This window comes from Lipotes vexillifer, unplaced genomic scaffold (genome assembly GCF_000442215.2).
Source record: "Lipotes vexillifer unplaced genomic scaffold, Lipotes_vexillifer_v1.1 scaffold958, whole genome shotgun sequence".
Taxonomy (NCBI): Eukaryota; Metazoa; Chordata; class Mammalia; order Artiodactyla; family Lipotidae; genus Lipotes; species Lipotes vexillifer.
In genome coordinates, this window is record NW_006797069.1 from 633,409 (window position 1) to 656,857 (window position 23,449).

General features: G+C 38.6%; 1 protein-coding gene across 1 annotated transcript in view; it reads right to left on the reverse strand.

Annotated features, from left to right (window-relative positions):
- The window catches only part of LOC103071084 (potassium voltage-gated channel subfamily H member 5-like), a 135,805-nt gene that overhangs the window by 29,190 nt on the left and 83,166 nt on the right, over nucleotides 1-23,449 (reverse strand). The window contains exon 4 of the mRNA XM_007469193.1: nucleotides 22,296-22,492. Within this exon, the coding sequence (XP_007469255.1) occupies nucleotides 22,296-22,492 (197 nt within the window). The remainder of the gene's footprint in view (nucleotides 1-22,295; nucleotides 22,493-23,449) is intronic.

Consider the following 23,449-nt stretch of genomic DNA (forward strand, 5'->3'; position numbering starts at 1 on the left):
CTGTAAGTAGCCCATGGGTAGCACTATCCCTTATGTGGAGAAACCACGAGGGCTGCCCACACTTCGTATATAAGCCTTCTCTTAGCCCTCCTCAAATTAACCAATAAGAGTCTTCATTTGTCTCCTGCTAGGGCCCAGTTGATTATAATTTCCTTGAAATAATAGTTTATATAGATACTACTTACACACTTCCTATTCAGTCATCAACCCACACAACTTAGCTTTTGTCCCACCATCCCTACACTAAACCTATTTTGTTTCTGTCTGGTCAACTATTACTGGTTTCTACATAGACAAATCCAGTGATCATTCTTTGGTCCATATCTTACTGGACATTTTTTTCTTCACTTTATACTGTTTACCACTCCGTTCTTTAGTAAATTAACTTCTTTGATTTAGACCCATGATACTCTCTTTGCTCTCCTTTTATGTCTCATTCATGGGTTCCTCTTACTATTATCCCTTCAAACACTGGTGTTCAGTTCTTGGCCCAATGCCCTTTTAACATTATATGCTTTTCCTATGTTAATCCCTCCACTCTCAAGACATCAAGCATATCCAACATGGTCCAAATCCAGCTATTCACATGTTAGACACAAATATCTATCCATTCCGATGAAACTTCAAGTGCAGCATGGCCAATACTATAATCATTGTCCTTACACTAAATGCCTCAGAACTGCTCCTTCTTCTATTTTCCTCTAGTCTGATGGCTCCATTTATTCAGTCAGAAGTCTGACTCACCCTAGACTCCTCTCTGTTCCCCACTCCCCACCATAACATCTTCCAGTCACAATTCATTGAAAATTACTGTTCATGCTTCCACCAGAGAGAAATTCTGAAGTGAAAAACCTGACCATGCCACTCCACTGTTTAGGACCCTTGAATGGCTGTAGTTTGAGCTCTTTCCAATCAAAGAAATTTGATTTCTTCCCGTCCTGACCCTTACTTATACCCTCAGTCTCGGCAGCTAGAATTATCATGGCTTCTGCTTTACGTGTTATTAATACCAAACTGCTTATCACTTCTAGTTCAAGTCATCACATTTTATGCCTCCATGCCTTTTGAAATCTGTCACTCTTACCGAACTGCTCTTGACCGTGTTGTTCGACTGTGTCCTTAGTGTTTTAGCCTAAGCACAGTTATTTTCCAGGAAACCCCTCCTCTGCTGGCATTATGCCCTTCCCACTGTCCTCCTGCTGCTAAGTGTCTATAGTTGGGCTCCCAGAACACCATAAAATCTCTCAGAGAATTTAAAATAGTATACTGAAATTATCTGTTAGCATCTCCCTCTACCTCATTAAACCTGAAATGCTCTAAGGCAGGGAACATGACTTGGTCGTCTTTTAACATTGAATAGCACAGTTACCTAAATTAAAGCAAATATTTAACATAAATTTTTGTAAACTAAAGAGTAATTATTAGTAATAGCAAGCTTCTTGTTACTCCTTAACATCAATGTCACTACTTAGAAAATGAATATTGAAACATTTTGGATATCCATGAAAAACCTAGTATTCTGATATATTATAGGAAAGTTTTTCTAAGCCATGAATTGATATATTGTATGCAGCAGCCATATACCAGTGTAAGGTCCTATACTATGTATTCACTCGAAATTAAGGCAAGTGCAGACAAGTCCTTGGAGCACACCAGGCTGGATTTATATGGCTCAAGACCGAGGAAGATATCATGTCAACATGTGTGAGAGCTGATAGCCAATCACTGTACCTGTGACCCTATTAGAGATCTTGCTGGAAACATAGCTTAATGATATTCAGTTTGGAAAGTGGGAGAAGGATTTTGTAGCACAAGGACTTGTAGGGTCACCAGGGAGAACTGATATAATCAATTTTGGTGACATAAAGAGGTGACAAGAATGATGGAGCTGCATCTGTAGTTAAGAAGTGACTTGGGTAGGCTCAGGAATGATAGTGATCCCAGTTACAGGGCAGAGCAAGCTGTGGAGAACAGTGAGGCAAGACTACTTAGGACCATGTGAGCTACCCTAGGGACCCCTTGAACTGAAGAGAGGGATTTGATGTCTGATGTTCCTCAATTGCACAGATACTGTTTTCCTCTTGCATCACCCAAGGAAACATAGGCTTGTTTTCTTACAAGCAGTGTTGCTACTGTGATCATCTGATCATAATAATAATTTTAAGAACAAAAATAATCATAGCTACTAATTAGCAATTATAATAGTCACTATGGTATTATATATGTAATGTATATATACGTACGTGTATAAGTATATATATACATATATTTAAATTATCCAGTAATTGAAATATATATCTGTATATACTTTTTAAAATATATGTATATAGTAATTGAATACATATACGTACATATATAAGTTGTAACCTCTAGTACCTCAGAATGTGACTTCATTTAGAAATAGTCTTTACTATTTATATTACCTTTACTTGAGGTAATCAAGTTAAAATGAGGTCATTAGGGTGAACCATAAACCAATACGACTGGCGTTCTTATAAAAAGGGGAAATTCAGAGACTGATATGCACAGTGGAAAGATGTGAAGACTCACAGGAAGAAGACAGCCATGTGACTGAAGTGATATGTCTACAAGCCAAGGAATGCTAGGGATTCAACAGAAGGTAGAAAAGGCAAGGACGGATTCTCCCCTAGAGCCAATCAGAGAGAGTATGGCCCTACCTTCACCTTGATTTCAGACTTTGGGCCTCCAGAACCGTGAGACAATACATTTCTGTTATAAGCCACCCAGTTTTTGGTGCTTTGTTAAAGCAGCCCTAACAAACTAATGCAGCTCCCAATGCTTGGGTTGGTGCAATAGCCTCCTCACTGGTCTCTCATTCTGCATTTTTACAGCTTCCCCTCCCCCAACCCATAATCTATACTCAATGTATAAGACGGAAGCAAGAGCAAATCTTTTAAAACATACAGCATGTCATACTAGTCTTCTACTCAAAATTCTCCCATGGCTTCCCATCTTATTCAGAGTAGAAACCAAAGTTCTTACAGTGGACTCCAAGGCTCTGTACGTTTTGACCTTATCTCCCATTACCCTCTCTTTTGTTCACCACAGTCCAGCCTCACTGGCCTGCTTTCTCTCCCTCAGACATGCTAAGAAAACTCCCGTTTCAGGCCTTTGCACTTGCTCTTTCCTCTGCTTATACCCCCTGGATATCCATAAGCCTCTCTCCATCTTGCCTCAAGAGTTATTTTTCACGAGGCCTAATTACCCTGTACAACTGCAACCCTCTGAAAATGCACTAATCCCTTTCCCTGCTTCATTTTCCTCCACATTAATCACCACCATATAATACACTATACATTTCGTTTATTGTATTTGTTGTTTTCCCAACATGAATTTAATCTCAACAAAGATTTGATGTTTGTTTGTTTTGTTCAATGATGTACACTGAGTGCCTAGAACATGCAGAATCTGGCACAATGTATAAGGTGTATCTATTGAGTGAATAAATAGATTATCTCTAGTTCTCAGAGGTAGCACAAAGTAGAATGAATACTGACTGCCACTGGAGTTAGAATTCCTGGGTTCTATACCCCATGGAATCACTTACCGAAGATAAGTGTAAGTAGTGTCTGAGTCTGTTTATTCATCTGTGAAAATGTTCTGAGGATCAGAAAATGTTCAGTGTTGTTCTGAGGATCAACTTCAATGATCCATATAAAAGTAAATATGTAATCCATACAGTATTATATAAATATGAGCTATTATTAAAACACTCAGTGTTACAGAATGAAAGTGATGCTCTATATTAAGAGGCAAGTAATAAGAGATGGCATTCTTAATTGTTGAGAAGTCAGGTTTCCTGAAAATATGTGCTAAAAAAGAAAAAGTAAAAGAAATCCCTGCCAAGCATGACTTAAAAATTTTTTAAGTGGGAGCTGGGAAATGCAATATTCATTATTAACAGCTATTACTTGCTAAGAGTTACTGAACATACTTGGGTATATAGCAAAATACTTAAGAACCCAGGACATTTATGCTTTCTTGAGGCCACAAAGAACTGATTGTGAGTGAATGATACTCAGAATTATTGCCTGAAAGTGTATCACTTCATAAAAAAGGAAAGAGAAAATATTTTAAAATATCATACTGTGGTTTCTTCAATTTATCTTGTCCACTACATATGCTAATATACTCCTGCCAAGTAAGTATTCCATTGATAACGTATAGTTTGCGTTCATCTCCCTACCAAATCCTACAATCATACTTAGGACATATGGTATCAACTTAAAATTCATCCTACAGTTAAACAGAAAGCATTTCCTAAGTATCTGTTGAGGGCCAGGCACTGTGCCTGATAGAGGGAACAATGATGCATAAAACATGGTCTCCCCCTTACAGGAGTTTGCAATCTACTTAGGACTACACAGCCATCAATACAAATCAAACTATAAATGGCCGTTAATAGAAGGAATTCTCACACACACACACAAAGTGCACTATGAAAGAGGGAAACTGACTGAGGGATTCTAGAAGAGTGTTTAGATATGGCAAAATTTTAGGTGGGTCTTAAAGTACTTGAAAGGAAGAGAAGTAGGGAGGCTGTAGGACATGCCAGGCAGTGGGAGTAACTTGACCAGGGGCAGTACAAACTTCAAGAAGACTTTAGACAGACTTGTGATAACTTTATCTGTAAGTAGGTTTTAAGGGCAATATAGATATTTAGGGGTCATCCTTAATCTGTGGAAATTAATAATGTCAACGGTAAACTTTCTCTCCAGTACAAATTATAGTATGGTGACAGAGTCAAAGACAGTGGTGTATGGCATGTCTTGTTAACTAAATTGTAAGAAGTGTTCAAGCTCTTGTGAGGTCATGTGCTTTTTTTGGAAGCTAATAAAACAAAAACCCTCCCTCAAGAATACACATTGCGGGACTTCCCTGGTGGTCCAGTGGTAAAGAATCTGCCTTCCAATGCAGGGGACACGGGTTCAGTCCTTGGTCGGCGAACTAAGATCCCACATGCTGAGGGGCAACTAAGCCCCCACGCCACAACTGAGAGAGCCAGCATGCTGCAAACTACAGAACCCATGTGCCCTGGGGCCCATGAGCCACAACTAGAGAAAGAAAACCCACATGCCACAACTAGAGAGAAGCCCACAAGCCACAATGAAAGATCCCGCATACCTCAACAAAGAGATCCCATGTGCCGCAACTAAGACCCAACGCAACCAAAAATAAATAAATAAATATTTTTAAAAAAGAATACACATTGCCCAAGACAAGAAACATTTAAAATCCTATTTCAGAAATTTAATAGATTTCTTTGAGGATTGATTTGGACCAAAGACTTAGAACCTCTAGTTCAAATGACAAAGGCTCTTTGTGTGAGGTTTGTGTCAGCGTATTTAAGAGTTCTTAGAGCGGAAGTTTTGAGGGCAGTGCTAAAGTAATACTTACGTCACTTGAAAAACAAGAAATTATACGTCAGTGTGTTGGAGGATGTCTAAGATGTTGTCTACTAAATATCAGCATTTACCATCTTAACAGAGAAAACTTTTGACAGGCAGTTCTGTGACCCATTGAGACTATAAATCCCAAAGGACTGCCAGCTTCAACCATGGCACCATCATGCAGATTGAAATACTTCTATGAGAAAGTTCTGCACAAACATTATAAGTAGACAAAGATTTATGTTCCTATAGACCCAGGGCATGGGATTTGAGTGTTACTCTTTGTGATATAAACCTGCAGGGAGCTTGAAGAATTGAAGGGAAAGTTTGCTGTGTAGCTCAAGGATTGCCAGTAGAACACTGTCTTTGATTTACAACAGTATTTTAATGGTATTTTATCGATAGGCCATAAACATAAAACATAATCAAATGTAAACCTTTCAGCAAAGTAAGGTAGTGTTTTTGGTGGGGTGGGATGGGAATGTTTTAACATCTGAATCAGCACTGCTAAGAATCTTTTCTCTTGACAAACAGACCATATAAATAGCTAAGCTGCTTTTCATTCCCTAGAAATTATACATTTAAACAAGTCAGGTCTGGTTAAACTGATAGAAGAAAGAAAGTCAAGTAGGAGTCTGTAATAGAATCATTACATGGGCTAAGATATCAATGTATGTCTTTCAAACAACAACGTGGCCACAATATACAGAAGGTATGTATATAGGCATTTGTGAGGATACATTTGACTATAGAAGGACACACCTTTCGTTATTACTCCCATCCATCCATTGTTCAACCTTGTGTGTGTGTGTGTGTGTGTGTGTGTGTGTGTGTGTGTGTGTATTTGTCTTATCTGATCTTATAAACTCAATAATAATAGTGACCATCATATCTCTTGCCTAGGTGGTCAGACACAGGTGGCCATGTTCCAGCTACTTTTTAATCTATTGCTCTCCTCTTGCTCACAAGCCCCCTACTCTGTTTTGTTCCCCTGCTGATTTTCTAACATTACACTTAAACTTGCCCCTTGCGTTCATCCCATTCTGAAAAAGCCTTGCTATTCTGTTAGGCTAGTTCAAAGAATGTGACATTTAAGAGATGTAACTCCAGGGCTTCCCTGGTGGCGCAGTGGTTGAGAGTCCACCTGCCGATGCAGGGGACATGGGTTCGTGCCCCGGTCCGGGAAGATCTCACATGCTGCGGAGCGGCTGGGCCCGTGGGCCCGTGGGCCATGGCCGCTGAGCCTGCGCGTCCGGAGCCTGTGCTCCGCAACGGGAGAGGCCACAACAGTGAGAGGCCTGCGTACTGCAAAAAAACAAAAACAAAAACTAACCTCTTTAACCTTTTGTTAGAGATATTATTTATGTTAGGGGAATGGAAATGCATGTAATGATAACTATATTCAATCCTCTTGCAAATAGGAGGAGCTCCAATATTGATTCACTCACTTGCCAAACATTATTTGAACATCACAGTATAAAATGCTACTGTAGATGCTATGATTACCCTATTCACAATCTTTGACCTCAAGTAGTTTACAATTTTGTGAGAAAAACAGACTAAATATAAGAAGTATAATAAAAGGTACAAGTAATAAGCTCAAGGAGTTACTTCTTTAAGTTACCAAAGCTTTGATGCAAAAGCAGCTCATGCACAGATGACACAGATGCCATCCAGGGTGCAGGTAATGGTCACTTCCACTGCCTGGCCTGGATCCTGGAGAAAGAACTTCACTGAGCTGTATTTTGACTGGATACTTTCTCTAATTCATGAGTTGCTCCTTTTAAATGACAGTTCTCTCTTTCTGCATTTCTTTGAATTAATAACCCTGTGGAATATTTTTCATTAAAAATGAATTTTACCTTTACTATGAAATGTCAAACATGAATAAAATGAGCAACTTTTTCTTGCAGGGAATATTATAAAAAAGAAAGATATTAGTTCACCTTTTCTTTGACAAATTTGACTAATGGAATGAGCTTATTGAAGTAATAGATCTCTTCGCATACCAGTTGCCTCTCTATTATGTTTTCTCACAAGCAGATGAATGGATACAAATAATTCTTTTTTTAATTAAGTCCTTCAAAGATGCCAGAATGATAAGGGCAGGTGAAGTTAAAATTTTTATGAAAGCAAAATGTAGTTGCCTTTTACTTCTAAAAGTGCAATTCAAATTTAGCTCGAGGTTCTAAATAAGAGGAAACCTGCTGTATAAAAAATAAATAAAATTCAAAAATTCAAAAATAAAAAGAGTAAACTTAACTCCTGGCTTACAAAACTACCAGGTTAATACTAAGCACAGATTGGAAAAGATCTTTTCCATATTTCCCAATGCTTCCCCTGAGTGTCTCCTGCTAAGATAAACCCATTTATGTAATAACTGTTTCTATATCCACAGGGGCATAGTTAATAGGACAGTATTTCAATAGATAGAAGAGTGCTCAGACAGTCAAACTTGATAGATAAAATTCAGGATGAGTTTAGAACACTTAGTTAAAGTACACATTGTAGCTCAAGTTAAATTTGCTAATGCTCTGGGACCTAATGAAACTTAAAAGCTTTTGCAAAGCAAAGGAAACTACAAACAGGATGAAAAGACAATCCTCACAATGGGAGAAAATATTTGCAAACAAATCAACGGACAAAGGATTAATCTCCAAAATATATAAACTGCTCATGCAGCTCAATATTAAAAAAACAAACAACCCAATCCAAAAATGGGCAGAAGACCTAAATAGACACTTCTCCAATGAAGACATACAGATGGCCAAGAAGCACATGAAAAGCTGCTCAACATCACTAATTATTACAGAAATGCAAATCAGAACTACAATGAGGTATCACCTCACACCAGTTAGAATGGGCATCATCAGAAAATCTACAAACAACAAATGCTGGAGAAAAGTGAACCCTCTTGCACTGTTGGTGGGAATGTAAATTGATACAGCCCCTATGGAGAACAATATGGAGGTTCCTTAAAAAACTAAAAATAGAATTACCATATGACCCAGCAATCCCACCACTGGGCATATACCCAGAGAAAACCATAATTCAAAAAGACACATGCACCCCAATGTTCATTGCAGCACTATTTACAATAGCCAGGTCATGGAAGCAACCTAAATGCCCAACAACAGACGAAGGGATAAAGAAGATGTGTTACCTATATACAGTGGAATATTAGCCATAAAAAGGAACGAAATTGGGTCATTTGTAGAGATGTGGATGGATCTAGAGACTGTCATACAGAGTAAAGTAGTCAGAGTGAAAAACAAATATTATATATTAACGCATATAAGTGGAACCTAGAAAAATGGTACAGATGAACCGGTTTGCAGGGCAGAAACAGAGACACAGATGTAGAGAACAAACGTATGGACACCAAGGGGGGAAAGTGGTGGGGGTGGGGGATGAATTGGGAGATACTGATTGACATATATACACTAATATGTATAAAATAGATAACTAATAAGAACCTGCTATATAAAAAATAAATAAAATTCAAAAAAAAATTTGCTAATGCTCATCTTCACACACACAGCAAAACAGCATGGAAGTGTGTTCATTAACTTAGATCAGAGAAATGCAATCCATGGGTTAAAAGGGCCAAGAACTGGACTTGACATCACAACCCCTGCCTGTTCTCTTAATATGTATCATTAGCCAAATCATTTCATCAAATGTTAGGGACCACAACTGAGATTTCACCCCAATAGAAGTTATATATGTTGAATCTGTGAAGTTTAGAAAAAGGCAGAGGTAAATATTGTGTAGTGTTAACAGAAGAAAGTAGGCATTTCTTTTGGGAAAAGTCAACATTATTCTGGGCAAGCATAAAAGCATCTAGTTCCACAATCCTCAGCATATTCCATTGCTGCTTATGGACTTCCTCACTAGTACATATTATATTTGGCTTTTAAGAGGGGGCTTCTACTTTCTAAAGAGATCAGACCTGGGTGCCTTGCTAACATTGCTCTTAATTTCATATCACCAGTGACTGACAGACTCCAGTAATACTGAGACTAAAGTTTGACCTTCTCTTCCCATTAGAATTTTGAGAGGGTCTTAGGCACCAGTCTGGCACTGCCACTTTTGAAACGTATCCTTATCAACATTTCCATCACCACCATTATCCCCATCAGCACCACTAATCTTCACTAAGGCCTCACGTGGGATAGTCTCTATGCATTTAACACTCACAACAACTCTACGAGGAGGGTACTACACCCTAAGCCCCATGAGGACAGGAACCTATCTGTTTTATTCACTCCAAATAGTCTGGATTTAGAAAAGTACCTGGCACTTAAGAGGTACTCCATGCATATTTACTGATTATTATATCATTTTACAGATGTATAAACTGAGACATAGTAAGTAAACTCATGTGCCCAAGATCATACTCTTGAACTAGAAGCTGGCTCTCTAGTTCTTACAAAGACAGATGTTGGAACATTCCCTAGGAAAGAGTATAGATGCTCTTTGACTATGGGTGTAAACAAAATTGCTTTTATTTCTGAATTGGGTGGAAGCTGTGGTCCACTTTTCCTGCCTGTAGTTGTTTAAGAGAGAAGGAGCCGTGTGTTTGGGACATGTTTTCCCCTTTTCTCCGTTCACCAAAACAACAACTAAAGATTCATTCTAAATTCAATACCTACTGCTGGCAAAGAGAGAATTCAGGTACCCCTTGGAGAGTCCCAAATGTTACCGTTTCCCCTTACTATTTTTGGAAAGGTTTTAACTAGTTAAAATGTATCTGCTCATAGTAATCTAATGGCAAGTCCACATTTTTTATCTTTAATTTCCCAAGGAATGTTTTGTTTTGTTTAGCTTTTTTTGCGGTACGCGGGCCTCTCACTGTCGTGGCCTCTCCCATTGTGGAGCACAGGCTCTGGACGCACAGGCTCTGGACGCGCAGGCTCAGCGGCCATGGCTCACGGGCCCAGCCGCTCCGCGGCATGTGGGATCTTCCCGAACCGGGGCATGAACCCGTGTCCCCTGCATCGGCAGGCAGACTCCCAACCACTGCGCCACCAGGGAAGCCCCCAAGGAATGTTTTTAATTCCTCAAAAATGTAATCTTTGCAAATTCTTCTTAAAGATACATTCAAAATGATCCCAGTAGTTATCAGAATTTAAAATAATAATAAATTGAAGACCTCTTTTCCAGCTACTTTACTTTCAGTACTTATTCCCCCATGGGTATCGGGTTCTGCTGCCAGAAAGGGAAGCAACACACATTGCTTTAAATAATGAACTCTGCAGTATCAGTACTCAGTCATTCAATCAACAAACATCTCTGAAGTGCTGGAGCACAAAGAATAGCCGGATGTATGGGATAATAAACATTTCTCTGTTTTTAAGAGCTTAACAGTCAATGTATGGGGACAGGGCACCTGTTCAATACGTATAACCCTACAAAGCAACATGCAGTAAATACTGAATAAATGACACAGTGGTGGGTCGTACAGGAGTACAGAGAAGGGAGAGATCACGCGCAGCTGGAGCAAGTGGGGAGGCGAATGGGGGAGGGGCAAAGCTGATCCTTGAGGAGGGAGCTGAAGTCATAGGATAGGTGACTAGTTGCTTTTATAAAATAGCAATTCAAGTGGTACATATCTTTTTCCTCATAATATATTCTTATATTCTCTTCCCAAGCTCTCCATTTCTCTAAATCTCGATGATTTCACTGTTCCATATTTTAAAGATGTGATCTCAAATTTTAAGTTTTGAGAACAAAAGTCTTTTCATAATTCAGTAAAGGAATACCTTTGCCCTTGTCTTGCATTTAAAATAACCACTTTTTTTGCTGTATGAATTGCTATACTTTGCCTTTATTATAAGGCTGGTCATTCCTTTTTTTTTCTCTTTTTGGCCGCACCGCATGCCGAACTTTCCTGACCAGGGATCGAACCTGTCCCCGCTTCAATGGAAGCACAGAGTCTTAACCACTGGACCACCAGGGAAGTCCACCCTGGTCATTTATTTTAGCTTGACTTTATTTTGGTGAGGTATTAACTGCATTTCTAATATTCTTTAATCAAAATAAATCAACTGCATCTTTGACAAACTGGAACACATCTGAGTGTTGAACACTGTCTGAAATCTGGACTAGAATAGCATATTTAAATTGGGCATACTTTTTCAAAGAGGATTTGGACAAAATGAGAAAATGCCTGAATAATTTAAAGTTCTATGGCATCAATTACGAATTTATTTCTGGGATATGGATATTTGACCCTGGAATATATACAGCAGTGCCTGTGCTTCCAGAAAGAGATTGATGTGCTTGTTTTATAAAGTTTGTTCAAAAGCTGGAAATCCAAATCTCTTGTATCCTGTTTGGTATATAGTAAAGCCAGCTTACCCTCCAAGCATCAGATACACTTTCATATAATTGCATTTGTTGCAAGTCTTTTCTGCTGACAGACTTGCCCTGATTGATTTTTTGAATTTTTAAAGTCATCTCTCTCCCTCTCTCTCTCTCTCTCTTTCTGCATTGTTTTGAGCTTCATTACTGTTGTCAACCTCCACAGAATTTCTAGTTCATAATTAAAATACCCCTCTAAAAGGAGTGTGCCAAGTAGAATGACCTAGGAATGCAACAACGGAGATTTTTCAGCTTGGCAAAACTACCAAATCCAAAGACAGACCTACTAGAGAATGGACTTGAGGATACGGGGAGGGGGAAGGGTAAGCTGGGACAAAGTGAGAGAGTGGCATGAACATATATACACTACCAAATGTAAAACAGATAGCTAGTGGGAAGCAGCCACATAGCACAGGGAGATCAGCTCGGTGCTTTGTGACCACCTAGAAGGGTGGGATGGGGAGGGTGGGAGGGAGACACAAGAGGGAGGATATATGGGGATATATGTATATGTATAGCTGATTCACTTTGTTACACAGCAGAAACTAACACACCATTGTAAAGCAATTATACTCCAATAAAGATGTTAAAAACAAAACAAAACAAATCTACTTTCATTGTTTTCTCACCAGAGCAAAGGTCCACATTAAGCCCTTTTTTGCAAACACTTTGGAGAAGTCAGCTGCATTAGAATGTAGGGGATGAGGCCCTGTCAGGCAGCTTTCTTTGCTCCCCACCGCATACTCACTCCCAACAGCCTTCCCAAAAAGTCCTCCTAGTGTGTGATTTCAGTAACAGGCCACTCTGTGACTGCCAGGTGTGGAACATTGCTATTAACAAGCCAGCAGTCAGCCTCCTTTTATGGAGTCGTAAATCCAGCAGGCTGGATTTGATCTTCCATGCTTGTTTTTTGCTGGCATGACAGACCCTTCCCCATGTGACAGCACATGGCTAAGTAGGTCATCCTACATTCTGGTTTCTGAATTTCCAAGCATTAGGAAACACTATTTTCTCACTCAGGAGGGGGCACGCATCTTCTTGTCACGGTAAACTCACTTTCAAAGGACCTGTGTTACATGTCACCCATTTAACATGCTAGAATTATGATGCCATCCACAACCATATCTCAACTAGTTGCTAAGGCAGCTGTTAAAAGAGGGAAGCAAATTCCTGGACAGGGTTCAATGCCCCACATAACCTCTCCGTGCTGCCTTCAGGGAAAACTGGCTACTTTTTCCATGCAGAATTAGCAGTTACAGTTTTTACTCTGCTGTTTCCATTCCAGAGTGTGAGCTTCCTAAGGGAAAGTGCCTCTGCTGAACTTCTACTGATGACATCACTCTCTAGAGGATAAAACTGCGGACTTAGAACAAACCCCAGTAAAATCAATGCCAACTCCTAAAAGTGTTGGGTGAATCAAGTATAACCTGATTCAGAAAGAAGAGGCAGAAAATGAAGGCCTTTCTCTGGGAGAAAATACTGCAGCTTCTCTGGGTCATCTGTGTCTCTGCCTATTTAGTAGAACAACTTGATTTGATTCCTTTGGGAAAAGATTAGTTGATCGGAATGTCAAAACCTGTGAAATGAACCTCCCAGCTGGGAAAGAAAATGGACATTCCAGGAAGGCAGATTCTATTTGGGTCATAACAGTCAACTATTACAAATTAAATCTAACCACAGAGCAGTTCTCCATTTTTGCATTTGTAAAATGTATATAATGCTTTAAAAGGCTTTTTATTTTATATAAACTGATATGTTTTATTACAATATTTATTTTACTTCATTGGCAATAATCTGAATTCTCTGAATTCATAATAAGCATCTTGAAACTCCTCTTCTGAATAACCAAATTCTTCTCAAAATATGTCCTGTTATAAAGTGTTACAAAGCTACTTCTGAAAATCAGCGTGGAAGCCTTTTGAACACATGTCTTTTGAGCTCTATATTTTCTCAGGTACCTCAGAGGACAGAAAAGCCTGAGTCAGTGGATCCCACTTAAAAAGTGAAGGGAAGAAATCCCTATAATAACAAACTATATGATCAAATTTAGGTGTTGTCTTGGGGCCTGGCGAGGAAGGAACTCCCCCAAAAGAACTCTGCCTAAAAATTCATTAAAATAAAGATCCATAAACAGATTAAAATTTGATATTTTACATACAACCACATCCATTGACTTTTTTTTCCAGAAGAGAGAAGGAAAAAGAGACAAAAGAAAATAACAAGTTAGGATAGGAAAAATTGCATGCATTCCAAATTTAAATCAATACCAAAAGGCAGTAGGGAAGAAAATATGTACATTTCAGCCTTAATATTAATAGAAATCCTTGCTTCTTAATTCAAAAGGAATATTTTCCTTTAAATGAAGATGGTGTGATACAGCACCGGGCTTTCAGTGGTCCCTCATCAAATATTAATGGTTGAGAATTCAGAAGTGGTAGACATATTGGAAATAAACAGTCTGCCATCCAGTTATGATACTCCTAGGAAGGCACTACTGTAAGGCAGAATTCAGCTCTAAAATAAAACAAAGGATTGTTTCAAATGATTGTTGGCTACTTTGAGAATTCCCAAGAAAAATAATTTATAAAATGTCTACCTTCTTATGTTAGTTGAATATTCTTTGGTCTACTTCAGGCTTATTCATTTCCTTCTTGTTTACTACTAATATACATACTTTCTTGCAATCAGAATAAACTCTAGTGTTGGAAAAAGTTGTCAAGCAGACAGTATAATCTACTGTCAAGTTATGCTGGTAAATTATTGAATCTAGCCCCCACTCTAAAACTTAGGAAACTCTGTCCTTAACTAACTGCTTTGGAGGCATTATTGAAGAGTGAGAGATCTGTGAACCTATGTCCTGGTAACTAAATGTGGAAAAGTTTCTTTTCTATCTGGAAGCAGACCAACAGAGAGCTCTAAATAGAAGTAGCTTAAGGGCTCAAAAGACTGCATAATTAGGTCTCTGCTTTACCTAAATGCACATGACAAACTTCCGGAATTGCTGAAAATCTGCTCCTTTTTACCACCATCAGTGAAATGAGGGCCACTTGGAGTTGGAAAACTGAGGCTGGAGCCTCAGAGCAGCTATCAGCTCTGTGGCCATGAGCAAGTCACCTTATCTCTCTTTGTTCACTTCCCTACAGTGTTGATTTGAAGCTCAAATGAGATAATGCCTGTGGTGTGCAAACTGCATCAGTTTAGAGGTGAAAGTTCTACAAACCATAATGTATAAGCAGAGCTATTGCCAGCAGGGCCACAGTGAATCTGCAATCCTGATGCTCAATTGAGGTCATGAGAGTTATAACAACACTCTGCTCAGATTCAAGCGTGGTATACAGATTCTTCAAAGGAAACTGCGAGAAAAAAGTTTGCTCTTCAAAGTTATTTAGAATGAGATTAAGGCAGTAACCTGGTAAATCTAGCCCCTGGCATCAGGCGATCTTAATTCACTCAACAGTGATAAAATTGCTGTACTATTCTGAAAGCACTAGCATTGTGCAGAATCTGCAGGCATAAATGGTTAGAAACTGCAGCTGGAAGTTAACTCTAATTGTGATTTAACACTAATTAGTAACGGTCATTTTCATAATCCTATTTTCATAAGACTCTTTGCCAAAGCTGTCAAGGATACCATTTGCTTCTCTGAATGACCGTGATTATTCTGTGCTGGGCAACGTGTCTGATTCACGTTTCATTCCTTCAATTAGCAGGCACTACAGGCACTCTTCTGGTCATTGGCAATAAAGAGATTACAGAAAATACCTACTTTATGAAGCTCATTGTTCTATTGGAAAAACAAAAATGTAAATAGGAAACCAAAGTACCGCAATCAATGCTGTGAGAGAAGTTAAGTGTAGATAGATACTATAGAATACTTGAGTTTTATGGAGACCATGTATCTTTTGTTCCAACTGTGGACAATGTTTTTACTAGTGTTTTTTTCATGGGATAAAAACCATGGATTTGTGGAATGAATGTGCTCCCATATTTTGTTTATCTGATATGGGCGGGGGGGAGAAGGTAGTGAAGTTGGAACTTCCATTATCACATTCCTAGACTATTTCTTCAAAGATGCCAGTAATGACTATTGAAATACACGTAGTTTGCACCACATGTACACCAAGCAAATACTTTAGGCCGGTTTGATATCCAATTTCAGTATGTTTTCCATCCACAAAAGGTAATTGCTGTAGAGATGCTTCGTTGCTCACAGAAAAAAAGACATTCTGTGCTACTGGATTTCCCATGATAAGAATGCTTTTGGGAAAGAAAAACCATTGCTTAATTCTGAGCCTGTGCTAATTCAAGAGTGAGTCTAAACCACTATTTCTTACCACTGGAACATTAAAATATAGGACTGGTACTACACTCATCCATAAAATTGCCAGCTGGCTTCAGTTGCCCTCTACTTAAAAACAGTGCCACCTGTGGAAAAGGATTCTGGCTTTACGGGGTGAAAAGAATGCTATAGGTACCTCTATTTCTGATTTTCCAATTTAGAATTGGTATTGGTCATTCTTGGAAATTTTTCTAAGTTTAAACGGGAATCTTAAATCACTGTAGGAGTGCAAGAATATTTTGCAAGTATTGATAATTATGCATTGCCTAGAAGTTATAAAAATCAATGCTGAATACTGATACTGCAGCACTTCCCCAGTAATACAGATCTATATCAGCCACAACTGTTGATTTTAGAGTATTTATAAAAATTACTCCTTCACATTTAATTTTAAAAAAACAGGGTTGTTATGGACTGAATTTTTGTTTCCTACCTGCCCTCCCAATTCATATATTGAAACCCTAACCCCTAGTGTGGCTGTACTTAAAGGTGCAGCCCCTAAGGAAGCAATCAAGGTTAAATGAAGTCATAAGAGTAGGCCCCTGATCCAGTGGAATCCTTATACAGTAAAAAGAGACACCAGAGAGTTCACACTCTCTTCCCCACACCCACGCCCGGAGAAAAGGCCATGTGAGAACACAAGAAGACAGCCGTCTGCAACCCAAGGAGAGAGTTCTCACCAGACGCCAACCCTGCCAACACCTTGATCTTGGACTTACAGCCTCCAGACTGTAAACAGAAAATAAATTTCTGTTTAACCACCCAGACTGTGTTAGTTTGTTATGGCCGTCTGAGCAGACTAATACAAGGGTTAAATGAATACTGTTGAGGTGTTCCAGATTATCCTGTGTCTTGACCTAAGGGATTCAGAAATGTATGGTAAAAAGGAGTATCAACCAGGAGCAAGATAAGTCTCTGAAGCAACAGTGGAGGCATTTCTTTGAGACTACAACTAAAGGGTAAGCATCAGTTTGGCATCATTTTGGATCAATGTCCAATGGGCTCCACTCCATAAACACGCCTCCAAGTGTCCTCTCTCCAATTCCTTCAGCAATGAGTTGTGACAACACTCGTGAGATGTTGCCACGAAGGATGCTCATTATGGACTCAGTGTCCAGTGGTTTTATTGGAGTTTAGTCACACAGGTATCCTGTCTGGTACATCCTAAAATGCCACACTCCTTGAAGGAAAGTAAATGTTTAGCATAAGCCACACTGTTTGGATAAGTAGCAGGTACCATGAGCCACTCTTATTAGAGTGGTGGGAACTCTCTTAAAGTTCAGGTTCTCAGATGCCAGCCAAGGGCCCACTTTGTAAGCAGTTCTTTCAAAGTCCAGCAGTCAGGCTTGCTACATTTACTCTTTTTACACAATGGTAAAGATCATCGTGTAACAGGAGGCAGAATGAGCAGAAGTGCAGCGATTATGTTTAACGTCGGATTAGAATTCTTTATCCCCTGTGCTGGTTGTGCTGTGTGCCTTCTCAGACCTGTCCCTGAGGGCTGGTCCTCAAGTTAATAAATACCATTTAGTCATTCCAGGAAATGGTATCTTGAATAGGTAAAATAAATAAATCATAAATAAAATCAGAAAGTGAGTCAACCTTCCTCTGTTGCTCTCCTATGCCTTTTCTGAATATGTTTAAACGTATTGGAAACTATAGAACTGTCCTCTTATTATTGAAAAACATATACCAACCAGTCCTTTTGCTCAACTTAGTCCAGTTTCTGACTCTCATATGGGGGATCTTAATCTCCAGCAGTCTGGTAAAGTCTGTGGAATAGGCCTCATTCCAGAAGAGCTGCTTTAAATGCACAAAATAAAATACATAGTGTTGCAAAGGAAACATATTGTACTGAAATTCGGTTATCAAATTTTAAAACTAATTCGCAAGATAGTAATCTATGTGCTTTTTTATTAACACAATAACATTATTATCACAGCAGGTCTAATAACTATCATAATTATTAAGTACTGATGAGTGCAAACAACATTTTAGGATGTCTTCAACAAAAACATTATGCTATGAAAATATCTGTAATGTCTTTTGGTACTTCTAATAACACTGTAGTTTGTTATCAACTTTCATAATTGAAAAAAAGGCTAAATTTCACTTAGAAATTAAAGAAAATAAAGATATGATAATTTTTCTCATCCAAATTTACAGGATGCAGGTAAAAATTTCAGGCTTCTAGTATCATAAGATCAGGGGTTCTTTAAATCATTCCATTCAGTTCACAAACAGTTGACCAAGGGCAAGCAGATCTGTTTTGTTTGACTATAGTGTTTTCAAAGACAAAGTAAATTAGTTACCAAACTAATGTAATTTCACATAAAAATTCATACTTCTGGCTTCTCTGAAAAAAAATATGCAGACCAAGCAACCGTGGGCTGGTATTCCAAGGCAATGTACAAGCAGACTAGGTAGCAGCGGCCCTGCTACATATGGTGTGAACTTTCCAGTCTTCATAGCCTTACTCACGTGTGTTATCTACCCGGCTCCTGTAGCCACCTCTTTTTTTGTTTTGTTTGTTTGGATTTCGTTTTTGTGTGCAGCCACCTCTTATATATGGCATTTTCCATTTCATTATGACTCTTTTGCTGGGTGGCAAATAGTAGAGATTTGCTTTCTAACAAAGGGGAAGAATTCTATTTGCATACCTACTGTCATCCCCATCTAACTTCCAGTCCTCCACTCTCAGCTATTGACACACTAAGGCCCATAAGAAGCCACCTGTGTTAGTTAAGTTTCACTGAAGCACAACTATCCTCTTTTATTTATATACTATCTTTGGCTGCTGCTATGGACTGAATTGTGTTCCCCTAAAATCAATATGTTGAAGCCCTAATCCCCCAGTAGGATGATATTTGAAGAAAGAGTCTTGGGGAGATAATTAGGTTTAGATGAGGCCATGAGGGTCCTCATGATAAAACTAGTGCCTCTGTAAGAAGAGACCCTGGAGAAATTGCTTCCTCTCTCTCTCTCTCTCCACCATATGAGGGCACAGCAAGAAGGCAGACATTGCCAAACCAGAAATAAAAGAGCCCTTATCGGGGAACCGAATTGACCAGCGCCTTGATCCTGGACTTCGCAACCTCCAGAACTGTGAGAAATAAATTCTTGGTGAAGCCACCCAATCTATGGTGTTTTGTAATGGCAGCCCAAGTTAAGACAGCTAATATCATGCTACAATAGTGGGGTTGAGTAGTTGAGACAGAAACTATATGGCCCTCAAATTCTAAAATATCTACTATCTGGTCCTTGCCAGAAAAATTTTGCCAAACCCTGCTCTAGTTTTCGGATGAAATTACCAGTTATAGTTCTAGAAATTTTATATAGAGGGACCTAAGGATGGTTAGTGGGAGCTGTATTTGCATAACAAACGTCTTATTTCTCCTTAATGGAGATGGAGGCAAGCAGCTAAAGCATTACCAAATTCCTCCCTACTACAGCCACCGAGAACTACACACTATAAAGCCACTGTATGTGCTTATGTGGCTAGAGCTGTAATCTATGAAGCCTGAAAACTTGAGTCCCAAATCTGCTCCCCCAACTTGGAGCTAGCCCTTAATTAATGGTTATGATAGCTAGGAGATATCAACAGCATGCTAAGGACAAAGTCTTGAGTCTACGATTCACAACCAATGTTCACTGAAAGAATGCTGAAAATAGTAGCAATAAGAACAAAATATTTTCTGTTAATAGCTCAATGGGGGAATGAAGTTAAAGTAATTGAGTGAATGAGAAACTCTGTGTATTGTTGAGAGTGTGCCTGTAGGGTACTGTTGTAGGGGAAAAAAGTCAGCTATTTTGACAAACAAAAGCAACATGGTATAATCTAAAGAATATGGGTTTTAGAATCAGAAAGAGATGGACTCTGACCCGTAATTTATTTGGCAACTTGCTGTCTCACTCTCAGAACCTCAACCTCCTCATCAATGAAATGAAGATTACACTGCCTCATCTGTGGGTTGTTGATATTTAATAACATTAATTATTATATGCAAAATATGTTGAAGTGCATGGTTATAAAATAGGCTCTCAAAATGGTAGCTATTCTCATGAGTCATTTTTTTACAGTTTCTCTTCTTTATGAAAATACTTTTTTTCTGAGAATAAAGTGACACTGATTAGCAATACACCCACATTCGAGTAATTGAGACCATCTATCAATTGCAAAAGGGCAAGAAAGATTTTTTAAAAGTAAACAAACAAAAAACCTGACACATGTTATAACAAGGAACAAGGGAAGAAGCCATGTGATATAACTAGCACACCGGCACCTACAGAGGCAGGAGCTCCATTCCTGGGTCCCATTAAAAAAACAGCACGAGTTTTCTGTCTCTAACACCATCAGAGATAGACACGCTGGTATGTGTGCTCAGCTCTTATAACCAACGTGTGTGTGTGTGTGTGTGCGTGTGTGTGTGTGTGCGCGCGTGTGTAATGTGCACATGCTCAGATGTGTGAAAGAGAAAAAGAGATGATAGAGCTTTGTGATTAACTCATCTTGAAGAACCAAAATTTATTTGCCACTGGTGAGTTGTCTTAATTATCCCTCTTTGACACCTTTCATTGCAAATGTATCAGTCGGTTACTTAATATTAATTTCTTTAGGTCTGAGTTCCCTCATGTGTTTTGAAGGGAAAATAACTGTCCTTTTTTCCCCACAGGAATATTATAAACATCAGATGAGATGATGTGTAGACAACAGTGCTTTGAGGAGGACAGTGACAAATAATATCTGTCCTGAGGACTGTAAGGACAGATCTGAGTTTTGGTAAACTTGTAGTACATGGGAAGATTCTAAAACTGGCAAAATGTATGTTGGGAAGATTTAATAAGACATAAGAGTTTCAAATACCCACCAGGTAGCCTTGTAGAAGAGAAGGTAGAACACAGACCTAAGGAGACATATTTCTGTGTAATACTAGACAGGACTCCAATTTCCCTAATGAACGAGCAGGTGCCCTGTTTGGTACCCCTCTTCCAGGTTTATCATTACCTTAACTCTCAATTACTTGTACAAATAGATGTTTCACATATTTGCATTTCACATAATATTCGCACTTGGCTGTCATCTCCTTAAGCGTGGCGACTGTGTATTTAGTCCTCGTGCTCTCTACAGCTCTTTACGTTTTGTCTTGCAGGTTGTGGATGCTCAATAACTATTTGGTAACAAAATATAAACTGAAACTGCTATTCAAATATAAATCAAGTGTTGTGACACTAGTACGAATATGACTCCTGAAGTCTTATCCTCTCTTAGAGCCCTGAGTAGAGAATTATGTTGATTTGCTTACTTATGCACATTTCTTTGTTGCTGCAGTATAGATGTCAATTTGTCTCTTGGATTGATTTTTTTCTCCATGTTAACTAGCAGGAAGGTTCTATTTAAGGGGTTAGTGGAAGGGAAGGCTTGTTATTTCAAAATACTTCATCATAGACAGGTAATCATCTTAGATGAAATTCCTTAAGTGCTGTTATCCAAATATCTATTTCACTGTTGGCAATAAAAGAGCCCTCGCCAATGTCCAATGACCTATAAGTCAGAGCTAGGAGGTTTCTTTATGCAAATTAAATTTGTGCCACACTCATCAATAAAAAAGAAAACAGCAAGAAGATTAAAATTGCAGCAGCCATGCAAAGTAAAGGACTCCTAAATCTATTTATAGGATATGTCAGTATGGCTAATTATTTTTTGAGATAGTGTGTTTGAAAGAATTAATGGGGAATGAGCTTTATGAATTGACTGTTAAATGAGAGGGAGGGTGTAAAGAGAGTCAGGAATATAAAGTAGGCAACCAGTTTGATTAACCTTACTAGCTTTAAAAGATCCACATAATAAAGTAAGAGACACTGATATTAATTTTATGGCAGTATTATAAACCCCAAGAATTAACTAATTATATTATAGTACAGTTTGTTTCTCCTCAAGTCTGTTTTTCATTTTGCACTTAAATGATAAAGATTCAACTCTTTACCCATGTACTCAGGGTTTCTATCCCCTCTTTAAAAAGTAAACAAAATATAAAGAAAGGGGGAAAAAATCATGTCACTTTACATTGATGGGAATGTGCTACTACGAAATAAAATCACTTTACCACTCTTCAACTAATAGCATATAAGGTATTAACCCTCTAGATGCTAATAAGTGGAAGTGGGTCCAGACAACATACCCGTTTCCTTAGATTGCAAGTAAGAGTGAGATTCCTTGAGAACGAGTTTGCAAAAGCTGTATAAAAGTCCAGGACTTTAAGCAAGGCTTCTCGCTTGATGATGTGGAGGTCACAGTATGTCAGTGCTCGGACATTGGCACAGGCATGAGCAAGGGTGGTTTCCTTCCAGAAGATGTCTCCAAATACATCCCCTTTCCCTGGAAAACAATTAAGATATAGATATTCAAGTATCTACACTTGTTTTTATCCTACTCACGATATTTTATTCAGTTTCATATATGGTATTGATCGTCTAGTGTAACTTGGAGTCTAAGTATATAACACCATCTATATACATGTAACAATGTACAACATTTTCATATAATATGTAAAGTAACATCATCTTAAATTCAGTTCTTGAAGGAAATCTGGAGTGGCTTGAATAAATGAAATCCAACAGAGAAGCCAAGAACCTCATTTTAACAAATAGTTTCATTATCTTCTGCCACCTTAACTTTTCGCATTCTGACCAGAAGGAGCAAAGGTGACGTCTTAGGCTCATCCTTTCTTCTGCTAAAATGACAGTAAGAGGCAATATACAAGGATCTCCTGTTACAGCCTTTATAGATGTGGAACTGACTCGACATACGTTAAACATACATTATTCAGCAACTAAGTCTTGTGCTCCAGGCAAACAAAACCTCACCATCACTGATTCCCAAAGGATATCCTTCTCTTTTCACCAAGCCAAACTTTATGCAAGGCCTCAGGGCCAGGGAGAGAACTCTAGTCCATAATAATAGAGCCGAAGAGGCTAAATTGGGTAAAACATGGAAGCCCAGATTTGCTATGTCATAAACAGTTTCATAAAGGGTGCTGTACTGTAGTCAAATGTGGATGTCTTTTTAAAATTCTAGAATTCTAGAACACAGGAATCAACTATTCACTTCAGAGCAACGCCCACTGGTGACCTGAAATCAATAGTTCACCATCCTGAGTCAAGAGTACTTAGTTGCCCAAACAAAGGGAAATGAAGAAACTTCAGAGATTAAGTGCTGAAAGGCTTTTCTGCTGAGGCAATTCCATAAGTGTCCCTGGCTCCTGAAGGGCTGTCAACTGCGTTCTCTGTTCTTCTGTAGGAAAGGGAAAGTTTTAAAGAGAAAAAAGACGGGGAA